Raw genomic sequence first — 16,108 nt, forward strand, 5'->3', positions numbered from 1 at the left:
TTCACAAAGTTTAATAGATTACCAGTGCTCTTCACATATCTCTTTAGCTTAACGACCTAATGGCTCAACAGAGTGGTGTAAGCTTGTGCATAATTTTCCATTGGACTTCATTGCAAGTTATATACTTTGTTCTATTTTTTAAGTCCAGCCTTTAATTTTTGCACCTCAGCTACAATATGTGAACAAATTTGACAATGTGGTTATTCTATGATAGACCCACTAGCTGCTTTCCCAGTGAAAAAATTAGAGACAGTAGAGGCACTTTTAGTGGAATCTTTAGTGTCCACATGGGCACTGTAAGACATGTGCTTCATCTTTGAATCAAAATCCACTGTGTTGAACATGTTATCTTTAGAGCACAGAAGAGGATGGTGAACAGACATGTCAATAGGTTTTCCATTGGCTACAATACATTACCAAAGAAACTTATTAGTGGATTGATCATTTTTCTAACAAAGCCAATGAAATCTAAATTTTCCATGACAGAAGCTATTGATTTGTAGTCTTATTATAGTTACTTGGTATAGATAAGATATGCAAACATGAGATAATTTTAAAGTTTGTACTAGTGATTTTGTTCATTGAAAGGAAATTAGATTGTATATCTGCCAACTTTTCTATAACTGCACTTGGAAGTTTAGATGCACTAATATTAGCATCATGCGATGAAGTAAATGCATTCAACATGCACTGAGAGCTAATATGAGTTGCATTGTTCTTTTTACTTTCTTCATTAGGATAACTAAAATCTGAAAGTGGGAAGTATTCTTGGACAATTTAATACAATAAACCTGTACCTGGATAAGTATCCTCTGTAAAACCTTTTTTCACCTTGGGTATAAATGCCTCCGATGCAACTAGATCAGAAATAGAAGTTGACACCATGCAAGAAGGATCATCTAACAATTGAGCAATCCAATCACTCACATTGTGATTAGGCAAAGTTCTTTTTGAAGGATCCATATATTGAATAATGTCATCAACTTTGGTGGACATAGAAAAACTAGAACGATTAATATTAGATGAGGGATGACAACTTGAAATGGAATTGTTCAAACTAGTATTCTGATAAGAGTCTTGAGAATAAAGATACTTGGAAGCAGATGAAGATGTTAAATTACTCTCCATATTTGAATTTTCTAAATATTGTTTCTGATAGGTACTTGTGCTTTGATATCCACTTTTGTTTTTGCTTTTGCTTGTTGCCTTGAAAATAACTCCCTGTTAATATGTGCCCGTACCTTTGTCCACATGGTCACTGTCCTCTAATACATCTCCTGAATTTGTCCTGTCATAATTAGAGAATGGATCTTGCATTATGTTTGTAGCTTGAGTCAACAATTTGTCTAGTTTGGAACTCGATTTCATTGATGTAGTTGTTATGTCATAAGAATTAGTTGCTTCTTTAGCTGTATCAAATGTGTCAAGCCATCGGCGTCTCTTAGATTTAGGGTCTCTAATTTCTGCAGCATATCGATCCCATGGACGTTTCCTAACACCCATGTATCTATTTTTCTTTCTGCGATAGTTAAATTTATTCAATTTCAATTTTGGAAGCTGAGTTTGTTGTTTTTCTTCTCCAAACTCTTGAGAACCTAACTGCACTAGCAATCTATCCATTTTCTTTTGGATTCCCTAGTTTAAGTACAATTTTAGTTTGTATGCTAAGTTAACTTTTGAAATACAAGTGTAGCTAGAATTTGATTTTATCGTGTACATTCTGAAATGTAGCTAAAAAAAATGTATTCTAGTGTTATGTATTTCAAAAAGTTAATATTAACCATGTCTAGGAAAATGAGTGCCCAAAAATTAAATATGCTACATACTTGAATTATACGGCTTAGTGTAGTTGTTGTCAGATACAAGTCAACTCACAACACCTGTTTGAGTAAAATCAATGCAAGTTGAGTATTTTAGACATGTATACCATTAAATAACATGTTAAACAATCATATGTATGCACAAAGCCACTTATTTGTACTCATGTAACAAAGAAATTATCTTGTACAAAATTTAAACATCAAGCATTTTGTAAACTGCACTCACAATGTGTGAAGATCTTTTGGTAATGTGAATAATTATATTTATATGTCTATGGAACTACATTATCTCTACAATGCTAAGTTCATTTTACACTACATTTCCTCTGTTCAATATATGTTTATAATTATCATGTCTTTTTCTTTTTTCTGTTTCTACAAATATTTCTTTCCTTAGTTTTCAAAATATGAAATTTTTAGCTGTAAACAAAAGGAAGTGTATAAACTAAATATATAAATAAAATAAATATTTAAAAATATTTTTTTTTTCAAGAAACACAATTGTTTGTCATATTGGACATTGTTGTAATTGACTAACACCGCTTAACTTATGTTACAAGATATAAGAAACAAAGAACAAAACTTGCAATTTCTAGGGTAGAATATTTAAAGATTGCATGTAACAAGCCTATTTATATAAATATATATTTGAATAATTTAAGTTTATTAGGAAATTTTATCTTACATAAATAATATGCATATAAGTAAATTTAATGAAATATTAGATTGAGAATAAATAAATAGATAAGTATAATTTCATTAAAAAATCAATTCAGAAGAGCTAATATTGCTTAAGTAATTGAACAAGGTTCTAACTCATAATATTGATAAACTTCTCTTACAAGAGAAAGAAACATGCATATATAATTAATTAATGAAATTCAAAATATTGAATAATAGAAAAATAATTATATACTTTTTAAAAAACATTAATTGTTTACAAAGTTTGAAAATTGAATCAGAACATTTTAATAATTTTAATATTTAATTTATCTTTTATTTTAAAAATAGATTTAAAAAAAAAATCTACCAAAACCATTTATTTTTATATTTAAAAAGAAATCAAAAGATTTTAGGAAAATGTGAACTCAATAAAGGTGCATAGTAAAAACTAGGTTGATATGTATAATGGACATTTAAACATTATTTATATTTGATCATGAACACCAAACCATTTAATTACCTCTGGAACTAAGATAGCAAACTATTGACACAATTTGAGTGGCACAAATATGAATGGGTAAAATAATAATTAGAGGCTTTAATAATTTTAGGGGATGATATTAGCCATATACAATGCAAAATCAAACCTTTAAAGCTTTTTTTCAATTTTTTAAGTTTGACTTTATACAATTTAGTTTAAAGTTTAAACCTATTAGTTTGTAATTTAAAAATGACCTCTATGTAATTTCATATGAACATATATTAATGTTTATTTGATGGATTTGTAGGAAAATATGGATACAAAAAAAGACAATGAGAATGTGGATGACAATAAATCTTTGAGAGGAAAGGGTGTGCACAAAGAGGTAAATATTTATTACTGTCTTAAAAGTAGTTTTTATTATTAAAAATGTCATGAGAAGAAGACAGGGAAGGAATTTAATTATTTTTATTAAAAAAATAATAATAATGTAAAAAAAATCTATATACATACATTATATATTTATATTAAATATTTAAATTTTGATTAGATTCATATATTTTAATTTTGAATTAAATATTATAAATTTTAATATATATATATAGACTTGTAAGAAAATATTCATATAAAAACAAATTATTAATTAGTTTGATTTATTAGAAAGAAAAGTAAATTTAAAAAGAGAAGAGACTTAAAAAAAGGGTTTTTAGTAAACTATTATAAACTTCACATAGATGTAATATAATTATTAAGAACAAAGAAGTAATATTATTATTAAGAACTTAAAGTAGCCTATGGAGAAGCTTTCGATATTAATAGGCTAAAGATTATATGTGCTTTAATATCATGCATGGTGTTTTAATAAAAACTAATAGTAATATTCTTATAAAGTAAAAATATCTTTTTAATTAGTTTTGTTTTTAAAATTACAAACATCTGGATAGTGATTGCAAGGAAAGATTCTGGTTGAATATTTAAATTTTGATGTAATAGTCTTGACTGGAATTGAGTAATGCCTTTTTTGAATAGAATTTGGACGACCATATAATCCTTATGGCTTAAATGTAAGAGAAAGGTTTTTGATACAATTGGGCATTCTTTTTTCAACATATATTGAAGGACAATGAATTATTCATAGTTAGAATGTGATCATTTGTGTTATGATGTAATTCATCTACATCAATTTCTAGTAGACAATGTAATTGATGTATTGATAGTTAGAATGTGATCAATTTCTTTCTATGACTTGATACTTTGAAGTAGACAATAGAACTCTTCTTGTTAGTCATGCTTAAATATGTGATCATGTTGGCTTCCTATTAAAATTTATTATAATCAATTAGCCCTTGATTGATTAGGAACCTTATATGAGCCAAGTAGGGCAAAAGAAAATATCTTCCTTCTAGATCTTGGCCTCATTATATCCACCAAAAGGATAAATATGGTTTGGGAATTATTGATATATTCATTCAAGTTATTTGCCTCATTACCGAATGGTTAGTTACATATCTTAAGGGAGAGTCACCTTAGAAACATCTTTTATGATGTCACCTCCTTTCTACTCTAGTAAAATGCACCACCTCCTTTTTGCTCCAATATGATACCCTTCAACTTTAGTTAATTGGTAAGGATAAACTTCATATTGCTCCCTTCTTTCAAACTCATATCTATACTCCCTTTAACTCCACTTGGAAGGCCTAGAAAATTACTTCTAAAACATTTATTTGGTATGATCAATCTCTTATTTATCATATAGTTTTGCTTCATCTCTTAGTTGACTTAGAATACATCATTCCAATTATATGGTAAAACTCTAGATCTCATCCAGTAGCTCAAGATCATAAGCACATTTATAAAAAGGGAATTCAAAACTTCAAGAATATTTGGGATCCTACCAACTTTAAATAGAAACCTTAGCAACATCTTAAAAATTAGTATAATTTGCCTTCATGTCACAAATATATGATTCTTGATATCTAGCAACTTATTCATCCTAAGCTTTATAACTTATTATCTATACATAGCCACACATCAAATTTTGCAAATATTGTAGATGGTACTGCACTCATAATATACAATTATTTTTAGTTAAAAGGATATATATTTATATTATCCTTTCTATCACCGTTTTTTCTCACCTCAATTCACTCTAGATATACAAGTATAGCTAGTTTACATACAATAATAATTACCACCAAATCTAGAAATTAATGGTTAATAGCTTGGAAATTCCTTCACATGTGTTAAACTTCTTATTGGTTCTCACATCTCTTTCTTTCACCCCTCTCCAGCATGTCCATTATGTAGTAAACTAGAATCTATTAAACATGCCTTTTGATATTACTTGTGTGCTAGAAATCTCTAGCTCTCCCTCTTCTTTTCCCTTATTGTACTATTTTCTCTCACATTTGGACACAATAATCTTGTCTCCTAGGATGGACTCCACCTTTGACAATATTATCACCCACATGTACAAGCATGCAATTTTCAATCTTTTGTGGAACTTTCACTGCTTGTCACTTTTCTCCAATGCTTTCTACCCTAAATCAAGATGACATGCTCTAATTTTACTCTTCACATGTCTAACATCTCCTCTACACTTCAAACAAGTTGAGAGTTAATGTCGAACTAATTAATACCACTCATAACTAACTTGTACAACTCTAAAAGAGAAATTTTCACAATCCCTTGTGAGTTTTTTATAGATAAATTTGGCTCTTTTATGTCTTTAATACATTTTAACTATATCATTCAAGATAATTTTACCAATTGTAGGATTTTTTATGAGGGGTACCAATGCTCAAATTCTTATAGCCATTATCATATGTTTTATGCTTCCTATATAATACAAGACAAAATATCTTGTCATACTAGCTCCTCTTAGCTTTCATTGGGGATAGTGTAACCTAGATATGCTTTATGATTGTGAGGGGTGGACCATTTCTACTATCGATCTATATTAAGTATCTACCTATTTCTTCAATCAAGGACAACTCTATTGATGTGAGACTTCTATATTTTCTTAGTTATTCTAGTGTTGTTGGTTGTAGCCTTGCTAAAAGAGATGTGTATAATGCCAAATTCAAGGTGTTGGATAATCTCCTAAGGTTGAAAATTTCAATACTAGTGAGTGGCCTACTAGTATCATTCCTACTCATATAAATAATACTTAGTTGTTCCTCCAATATTCATTTTGAATTTCATTCTCCTTTGTAACTAGTTTGTGACTAGATTATTTTTGTTCTTTATTAGTTAATTTTATATGATGTATCTACTCTCTAGTCATTGTTTTGATCATTATAATTTCTTTATATGTTATATTCTCTTTCTAGTTTTTGCTTGATGTGTAGTATCTTTTCTTACCATCAATACTATTTTGTGGTCTTTATCTAATATATGCATATGTGTTCCTTGTTTGAACTATACTTGTAATTTTCTTCATCTAATTAAATTAATAATATTTATTTATATCATTTTTTAGAAATAAAACATGCTTATAAACACCAACCTTTAAAGACACAAAATTTGTCGTGTTAATAATACATAACTTTTAATGTAATAATGATAGAAAGATAGAAATAAACCCTAAACAAATCTAATCATCTCTTCTTTAAGGATTCCCTAACATAACTTATATTTGCCAAATTCCACTAGTTCATTCCTAATTTAACATGTGTACTCTCCATATATTCACATATTGGAAAATTTTGCAAGCCACCACAATGAACATATGTGCCATCTAAGCATACTTTATTGTAAAATTGTTGAGCATCAACTCTTTCACATAAAATGGTCTAGATATGAAACCCCTTGAAGATCCAGGTGGAGCCTTTATGCTACATTTCTGCAAAATATTGTTAGTATGCAAATCTACACATATATGTCAATAAACATATAACGATTAGAAAATTCAATATGTACTCTACAAAAAGAAATTGTGCGGATATGATTTATTTTGACATAAAATGTATTACCATTTCAAAAAATCTTTGACAAATTTTAATTTGAGGATACATCTCTAGAAACAACAAAAAATTATATTTGAGTCATATCCAAAAAATGCTCTGGATGCAGATCACAGATTTGACTTGAGAGAGACTTGAGAGAGAAAGAGAAAGGGAGCGAGAGGGAGATAGGGAAAGAGAGTTAAATGGAAAGAAAGAGATAATTGAGAGAGAAATAGAAAGGGAGGAGGAGAGGGAGGGAGAGACATGAGAGAGAGAGAGACATGAGAGAGGGGGGAGAGAGACACACAAGAGAGAGGGAGAGATACCTGAGAGAGGGAGGAAAAGAGAGGTATACACCTAGGGGGAAAGAGAGATATACCTAAGAGAGAGAGGGGCAAAGGTATGGAGAGAAAGAATGGGAGACATAGAGATTGGAGATACCTTAGAGAGGGAGAGAGATATGGGGGAGGAAAAGAGAGATATGAGGGAGGAAAAGAGATATGGGGGAGGAAAAGAGATATGGGAGACCTAGGGGGAAAGAGAGAGATACCTTAGAGAGGGAGAGAGATATGGGGGAGGAAAAGAGAGGGGTCCAAAAAGAGTTAAATGGAATTATGTGAAGAGAGAGAGATATAGAGTTAAGGGGAAGAATGTGAAGATAAAGAGTGGAATGTAAGAGAGTGACCTGAGAGAGAAATAATTGGAGAGAGAGGGAGAGCGGGAGATATAGAGAGACCTGAGAGGTGGGTAGAGAGAGAGAGAGAGAGAGAGAGAGAGAGAGAGAGAGAGAGAGAGAGAGAGAGACCTGAGGGAAGGAGAGAGGTAGAGAGGGAGAGAGAGGTACAGGGAAGAGAGATAGAGAGATATGGAGGAGGGAAATAGGGATAAACTAAAGAGAGAGAGTAGGTGAGGGAGGTGGGAAAGAGAGAGAGGTCCAAAGAGAGTTAAATGAAAGTATGCAAAGAGAGGGAGAGAGACAATTAAGGGGAAGCATGTGAAGAGAGAGAGAGAGAGAGAGAGAGAGAGAGAGAGAGAGAGAGAGAGAGAGAGAGAGAGAGAGAGAGAGAGAGAGAGAGAGAGAGAGAGGGAGGGAGTGAAAGAGTGGGGGAGAGAGATACTTGAGAAAGGGAGAGATATCTGAGAGGGGGGAAAAGAGAGGCAAACCCCTAGGGGGAAAGAGAGGGAGAGATACCTGAGAGAGGGAAGAAGGGAGGATTTGAGAGAGAGAGAGAGAGAGGGGAGGGAAAAGAGAGAAAGACAGAGTGAGAGGGAGGAAGGGATGGAAAGAGAGTAAGAGACAACAGAGAGAGGTGAAGAGAGGGAGAGAGTGAGAAAGAGAGAGAGGGAGGAAAGTCGGTGTAGAGAGAGAGAGAGAGAGAGAGAGAGAGAGAGAGAGAGAGAGAGAGAGAGAGAGAGAGAGAGAGAGAGAGAGAGAGAGAGAGAGAGAGAGAGAGAGAGAGAGAGAGAGGGTTTCCTGCACCAAGGAATGTTTCTTTAACGAAATATGTCGACAAGGGCTACAATATCCATAGTCTCTAACCAAACAAAATTTCCTATAAAATCTACCTTATAAACTACGGTCATAGAGTATAATAGAATAATATCTATATTTATCACAAGGAACAAGACATTATAATACTAGTAAAGGACATAGTTAAATAAATCAAACATCCATTGTGTCTAGGTTCTTATGATAACTATCATTGTTATATAAACTAAGGTCTAAACTACAATTATTCATCATAAGAAACATACTTAAAAGTGCTAAACTCCACTTATTATGACAACCAAACTGATTATAAAATAACAACTTTATTTATTGATTGTAATAAGTGACATTACATACCTAGATCACTCTACACATGGAGTCAAGGGTGTATATCCTTTTGAATCATCAAAACTAAGTGGGGTATATCCTTCTGACTCATCAGAACTAATTACAATCGACTCAATAGGAAGATACTCAAACTGACGTTCTTTGTTTTCTTTCATCTCCTTGATAGGGATAGGCATACTAGTCTTATTTCCAAGAGATTCAGTAGGTAAAATTCCTTTTCCTAGCTCAACATGATTAGGTATTTATTTCCCCTTTTGTTCAAGAGTTGATTCCTTTTTCCCTTCATCAGGAAGGTCATGAACTTGTTTCTCAATAGAAGGGAAAATTTCTTCTTTAGTTAACCATCCTCCTCCTCTCAAGTGGTTACCATTATCAGGTTTAGAAAAAGATATGGGACCCTTTTTTACTCTCAGATATTGTGCATATCCTGCTACGGATTTACGAGTTGTTTGCTTTGTCCGCACCATTTTTGTAAGGTTCAACAAAAAGGTTGGTACCCTCAAGGTTTAATTTGCGAAGTGGCTCATAGGCCCTAGTATTATACAACCTAAAGCTCCGATACCAAAATATAAAGACATAGTTTATTATAATTCAATTATGTAACAAAGTACTCTTTATTCTTAAATAAACTTATAATTCCTCTAATAAGTCTATATCTTACACTTTTCCATCATAAGCTCTAATTGATGATTCCAATGATATCATAATAAACACGGGATTTATATAAATAGATAAAGATTTTTCATACAATAGGAAAATTGTAGAAGTATCTTAATCCTATCTTCATACAATCCTTAGGCTTTTCTAATGCCTTAAGTTTAAATAACACAACATAAAGAAAAGGATGAGATGCGTCCTTGGATCTGCAATCCAAGCTATCTTCAATATAATCTTTATAATGAAGATAAGAACAAGATTCAGGTGCTTTTTCCACCCAACCTTGAAGTTTACACTTCCCCAGAATTCTTGGTCAATCAAGAATACCCGACCCTGCACGAATTGCTTAGCAAAAAGAATTCGATAGACAAGATGGAATTTGGTGCATGCTTAGAATGATACATGCATTTTCAATTTTCTAATTCAATAAAGAAACAAGCAAGATCAATCAAGGATATAGTAGAGTGGATAAATAAATAAATCCATCTATTTCAATGGTCAATTGGTTACTTGACTGAGTATAATGTCATGCATAGCAATAAAATATAGTTTGGAAAAAAAAGCAAACTCTCTCTCTATAACCCACATTCGGCACCCATCTCGGAAGGTAACTTTCCACAAACACAAGCCTATCTATCTTTGTTCATATGAATCTAGAATATATATATATATATATATATATATATATATATAGAAGACAATCTTTCGTTGAATAGAAATAGAAGAAATCAATCTTTCGTTACAACCAATTATATCTAACATGAAAGCAATCTTTCATGGATAAACAAATATATATCTGAAAAGAGACAATCTTTCACTTCTATTTTGAAAAGTAAATCAAAGACAAGTATTAAAATAAGAAGGTGTAACACATGTATGTATTTTTACATATAAATGAATAGAATATGAGTACATATTCTTCTATTTATTTCTAATAAAATTTAAATAGTATAATTATTCAATAACTAACACTTCATTTTCTATGGTTTACGTTTTTTGATTATCTAGTTTCTATGTTTTCCACAATGAGTTGCACAATAGAAATATCTTCGTAATGCATCTACGTTTATATGATTTCCCAAAATTGCATTCTGATTCATGATTTTTATATGCAGAAATCTAACCTATAACTTTAATTCTTTTCTACCTTATCATTCTAAATCAAACTATTCTTAAAGCAATTCAAACTTTATTCTTTCAGATTAATACCATAAAAGCTTTCTCGAATAAGTGCCTACCTGTGAATTTCGAAGCCCAATCTGTGATGATCGATGCTAATTCTCCTTTCTCTATCTTTTGACTGTCTTACTTTCCTTTGCCTTCTTCCTAAATTTCCCAATATTCTTCTTTCTCTGTTTCCAAGTTTGTCGCTGTGTGTGTTTTACAAAATTCACACTCTTATTTATGCTAAACTCGAGCTATTTTGTCTCTTATCTTTTTGGCTGACAAGCTACTTTGTTAAGGTTTCTTACGCCACCTCGCAACATCTCTAACAGTCAACTTAGCCACGAGGGGATTATTTCAACCAAAATTTCCACGTACCTCCTCACACATAGCGGTGTATTACATGCAGAGTGTTTAAGTTAAACTAAACTCCACGTTGTGCTTTATTCCTTGGAGAGTCTGTGATTATTTCAAACACTGAAGTTTGTTTGTTGCATTGTAGATATTATTATCAAATCCTTGTTAACTCATAACTTTCTATGAGTCACAATACCGTTTCCTTGGCTAGTAGTTTCCAATTCATAGTGGCATTATCTTCATGCCAAATCGACTTCTCTTTATTGACTTCCATATAACATGCGATAAGATTGTTACTAAAAGTTTGCTACCTCTATGTTCATGTTAAGTGTAATTATATTCTAATTACACCAACAACAAATACAATGTGTGACAATTACTAAGTTCCTGTTAAGTTAAGTATTTACAATTGCATGCTTAAATTGATGACATTTTGTAGTATACGTTTTGGAGCAAATCAATACATCAAGATGACCAAATTACGTTGCAAAAAAAGTGTTGACATGTCCAATGAGTATGAGCAAATGATCCAAATGGGATTGTCGATAGTCATACTTCAAATGATTATACTTATTGCACTACTCATCCTTGTGAAAAAGACTTCCCATTTTAAAATATTGGCCATGAGTAGTGTGATACTCATTTCCTATTTGTTTGGCGTTTACCTATTTTATATTTACAATTGACAATGATAAAAGCACTTAGACGATTATATTTTGAACAATGACAATTTTGAAGCAAACTTATAATGAACTTACAATACTATAATCTACTATATTATCTATACCTACTTATAGTTCCATTATGTGTTTTTTATTTACATTGATATTCACCTGTGCATTATTTTCTTGTGTTCAACATAAAAAGTAAAATTGTTCTATTGATGAACTAAATTTAAATATCTTATGCTCTTTACACTTGTTGATAGGAACTTGACGCTTTGCATCTCATATTATTATTGTTGTCTATTAATAGTGAGTGTTTTCGCATTACATAATAAATACAACAGACATTACATTTTGATTTTGCCTCTCTTATAGATTATGCAATAATTTTTAATTGAAACATATATAAAATTGAACACCATTAAAAAATACTTTTGTAAAAATACAAGAGAGCACAACTTGTTTGACATGTTTGGGAAATGTATAAAAAGAAGAGCAGACTAAAAGGGGTGCATGGAACATATATATTGATTAATAATGTGGTAATCCATAGTGTTATCGACCTTGATGTAACGTGGACTTTATCTTTTTCGTTAGGTCTTCCAATAAAAAATATCTTCTTGAAGCTAAATCTCTCGAATCCTCATTTTGTGGACAAGTGTGGAAGATCGACTTTTCATGGAAGAGTAACACATGACGACTGTAATGCACACCAAATTCGTTCGTTGCCTACATTTAGTGCTGGCCTGGGTTGGTCTGCTGTTGCCACATGTATTTTGTGATAATATAATTGTTAATTTTGACGGCCAAGCATCAAGTTCTAAAGGGGGAAGTTGACTCGTGCCAAATTTTTAACAAAAGAAAAGTCGTAGTCATCTAGAATAAGACTTCAAAAACAAATCCGTCACAAAATACATTGAATGGTCAAGAAATTGGGCAGCCCCAAAAAGAAGAAGCAGCATATGACCATACATTGAATGGTCAAGAAATTGGGCAGCCCCAACAATCTCTCTTCTTGATTTTTGCTCACCGTTACCGACCATGTGTCAAACAAAAAGACCAATGGCGAAGCACAACTTTTCTCATGCGAATGGAACGAAAAGAAACGATTAAAAGATAGTACAGCAACAAGGCACGTTCAGTTCACTGTATCTCCGCCGACGTCATCTCTTTCGACTAATATAACGCAGTCGTTCATGAATCTTACCAAAGTCGCACGTTGTGAATCTCATCCGTTTGCTCATGACATTTCGATGCAAATTAGATGGCGTACGTTTCGTGCTTCCTTATGTCCCATTCATTCAACAAGCCTTTATAAGCAACTCCTAACTGTCTTCTTCTTCTATAACAGAATTCAAAAGAGATCGACAATGGGAACCAAAAGCAACACATGCAGATGGTTAAGGGGCAGCACTATTGGAGCTGGAGCGTTTGGCACAGTTAGCCTCGCCATCAACAACTCTAATGGCGAGCTCTTCGCAGTAAAATCCATGGCAGCGGATTCCATTTCTTGTTTAGAAAGTGAATACAACATTCTCAAGTCTTTGGATTCTCCATACATCGTGCGCTGCCTGGGGATGGAGTATAGCAATGAAAATGGTGTAGAGATGTGTAATTTGATGATGGAGTATATGCCAGGCGGCAGCTTGGGAGATCTGCTGAGTAAGTTTGGCGGACAGTTGGACGAATCAGTGATCAGGAACTACAGTCGTCGCATCCTCCGTGGATTAGATTACCTCCACAGGCAGGGGATTGTGCACTGTGATATCAAGGGAAAGAATGTGCTTGTGGGAAGCGGTGGCGTTGTCAAGCTTGGTGACTTTGGATCTGCCAGGAGGACAGAGGAAAAGGGGCAAATAACTGTTTTAAGGGGCACCCCCTTGTGGATGGCTCCAGAAGTGGTGAATCAGTTAGAGCAGGGGCCGCCTTCAGATATTTGGTCCCTCGGCTGCACTGTTGTGGAAATGGCCACTGGGAGACCCCCTTGGACCAACGCTTCGAATCCCCTTGCAGCCCTCTATCTCATCGGTTGCTCAGACGAATTACCCGAGTTGCCCGCCTGTCTTTCGCATCAAGGTCGGGATTTTCTAGAAAAGTGCTTCCGTAGAGATCCCAAGCAGAGGTGGAGCGCTGCACAGCTGTTGGAACATCCTTTTCTCTCTCAGATCGACTGCTGTTCTGAGACAGAGGTCAAAGGGGCTCCTCTGTCTCCTACCAGCACTCTGAATTTTGGGAGCCCTGATTGGGATTCTTCTGCCTCTTCTTCTAGTGTACCAATTTTGTCTCGGCCCATTGCAATGACTTGTGCGAAAGCTGAAGCAGAGGAGGAAAAGGAATCTGTCCAGAGACCTTCATTTTCAGCCAAGGGCAGATTGGCGACATTGGCCGCTGGCAGTAAGAGGCCTGATTGGTGTGCAAGCCCCTCAAGTGACCACTGGATTGTGGTGAGATCCAATCCCTTGTCAAAACCAAGAGATAGCTCCGCAGAGATGGAATGTAATTACAGGTTAGAAAGCAGGAATCCAGGAATGGAGAATTGTGTAACGTCAGCCGTAGAGGACTCAGAAGCAGGGGGGTTTCATTGTAAATGTGAGCAGCCTTCAAAAGCAATAACAGAGGTTTTGATTGTTGATCAGGTTCCTGAATTTTATAGAAATAATACCAAATTTCATGACAGAGCAATAGGAAGAGAAAATCTGTGCGTTTCTGGTACCAATCATTGGGATCCCTGTTGTTTTCTGTTCGTTAAAAAACATTGCCCCCAAAAGTCTGTGAGTGGGCAATTGTGCATCAGTTTTACCATTGAAACCCTTAGTGATTTTATTCCACTATTAATATCAATTCATATAATTTGGCTACGCGCGTGTGCATTTTTTTGGTCGTCCAATTAATGTTTGTGTTTCATTTTTTAAGATTGTTTGGAAAAAGTTAAAATCAAAACAATGTTAAAGTTTTTTAAAGATAAAAATAAAAAGAGAGAGATAGATAAGGAGAGAGAGAGGAAGAGATAGATAGGTACAAGGGAGAGGGAGAGGGAGAGGGGGAAATAGAGGTATATGTGGAAATATGATAAAAGGATAGAGAGAAAGGGATAGAAGGAGAGGGAGAGAGAGGGAGAGCTAAAGAGAGATAGGTAAAGAGGGAGAAGAAGGGAGAGGAGAGAAGTGGAATTTTAATATTTGAAAATGAATATTAGAAAATTTTAATTAAAATACTCTTGTAGTTGAAAAGATTTAATTTTAATTGTTTAAAATGAGTGTTACTAGATTATATAAATATTGTTGTTAATGAATATTAGTTTAAGATTAGCAATTACAAATAATTTTGAATGTCTTAAATTTTTATCCATATTTCAACTAAAATTAAAAATTCATTACAAAATTTATATAATACACAATTCAATGAAAATAAAAAATTTATTACATTCAATGAAATTTTAAAATTTATTACAAAATTTATATAATAATACACAATTCAATGAAAACTGAAAAATTATTACAAAATATATATATTACGTGGATTGAGTCATGATGTCACTATATATATTAGATTATTCCTTAATGGATAAAAAAGTTAGAAGGTGCAAAACCTAAAACCATGAGATTTTTCTATTAACATTTTTCTTAAGGCTGATGTGTTTTAAATGAACCAGACACTTTACAAACAAAATTATCACCATTACAATAAATACTAAAAAAATTATTTGAATTATAAATAATAATATTTTTTATAAATCTAATTATTATTAATTTATAGAGAGAGGGGGTGAAATCAAATAAGTCAGTGAATTACAAATTGACTTTTTACTTTTCAATAGATTTTATTTTTTCATTTTTTTTTTAATTTGATTTTATTTGTATCTTTCAATATAATAGTTAAAATTACAAATTATAAATTATAATTTCATCAATAAAAAAAAGACTTAAATTTTTAAAATAAACTAAAATCATTTTAAATTTTTAAAAAATATTAAATGTATGAGCGTACAAACTCAATGACATAACCCACTTGCCACAATAAAGAGGGGAATATGATGTTAAACTTATGATTTAATTTATTATTTCAATTAAAAATAATTACAATAAAAAATGTAATTCTAATTTATTTCATTTTATTTTTTAATAATAATTAATTAATTAATTCTAATTATATAAAATATAAAATAAAAATGTAAAAATTAAACCTTAATTATAATATGATTCTAGTTCCTAAGTTTTCTTCAGCAAGTATTGAATAGTAAATAAAAAGAAAAATTAAATTAATAAAAAAGACTCCCAGTACATGGTTTAAGGAATATTTTTTAAAACCCTTTATTAATAGCTTTAAATGATGCAAAGCGATTTAATATTATTTTTCTAAAATTTTTGGTAAAAGTAAAACGCAGTAGAAAAACAGTGGGAAAAATCTGTAGTTTAAAATAGTGAAATGATGGACATTTAATATGATGTCGCTATAATGTCATAGTAATTAAATATATGATTTGACATCAATCTAAGCCGTTCTTTGGAGCGAATGGA

At 32.2% G+C, this 16,108-nt stretch overlaps 2 protein-coding genes across 2 annotated transcripts; one reads left to right on the forward strand and one right to left on the reverse strand.

Annotated features, from left to right (window-relative positions):
* Positions 1 to 1,224: 1,224 nt before the first annotated feature.
* On the reverse strand, positions 1,225 to 1,620 carry LOC131858584 (ethylene-responsive transcription factor ERF088-like). Its single transcript, XM_059211874.1, has one exon. It carries the CDS (start codon positions 1,618 to 1,620, stop codon positions 1,225 to 1,227), a length of 396 nt encoding a protein of 131 aa, XP_059067857.1.
* An 11,341-nt stretch (positions 1,621 to 12,961) lies between these two features.
* On the forward strand, positions 12,962 to 14,482 carry LOC131072476 (mitogen-activated protein kinase kinase kinase 20). Its single transcript, XM_058008639.2, has one exon. The coding sequence runs from the start codon at positions 12,962 to 12,964 to the stop codon at positions 14,480 to 14,482; it is 1,521 nt and encodes a 506-aa protein (XP_057864622.2).
* Positions 14,483 to 16,108: the final 1,626 nt, after the last annotated feature.

Source organism: Cryptomeria japonica, chromosome 1, assembly GCF_030272615.1.
Source record: "Cryptomeria japonica chromosome 1, Sugi_1.0, whole genome shotgun sequence".
Lineage (NCBI taxonomy): Eukaryota > Viridiplantae > Streptophyta > Pinopsida > Cupressales > Cupressaceae > Cryptomeria > Cryptomeria japonica.

Coding starts and splice junctions, on each gene's coding strand:
- LOC131072476 (XM_058008639.2), top strand. CDS start 12,962: ATGGGAACCAAAAGCAACACATGCAGATGGTTAAGGGGCAGCACTATT.
- LOC131858584 (XM_059211874.1), bottom strand. CDS start 1,620: ATGGATAGATTGCTAGTGCAGTTAGGTTCTCAAGAGTTTGGAGAAGAA.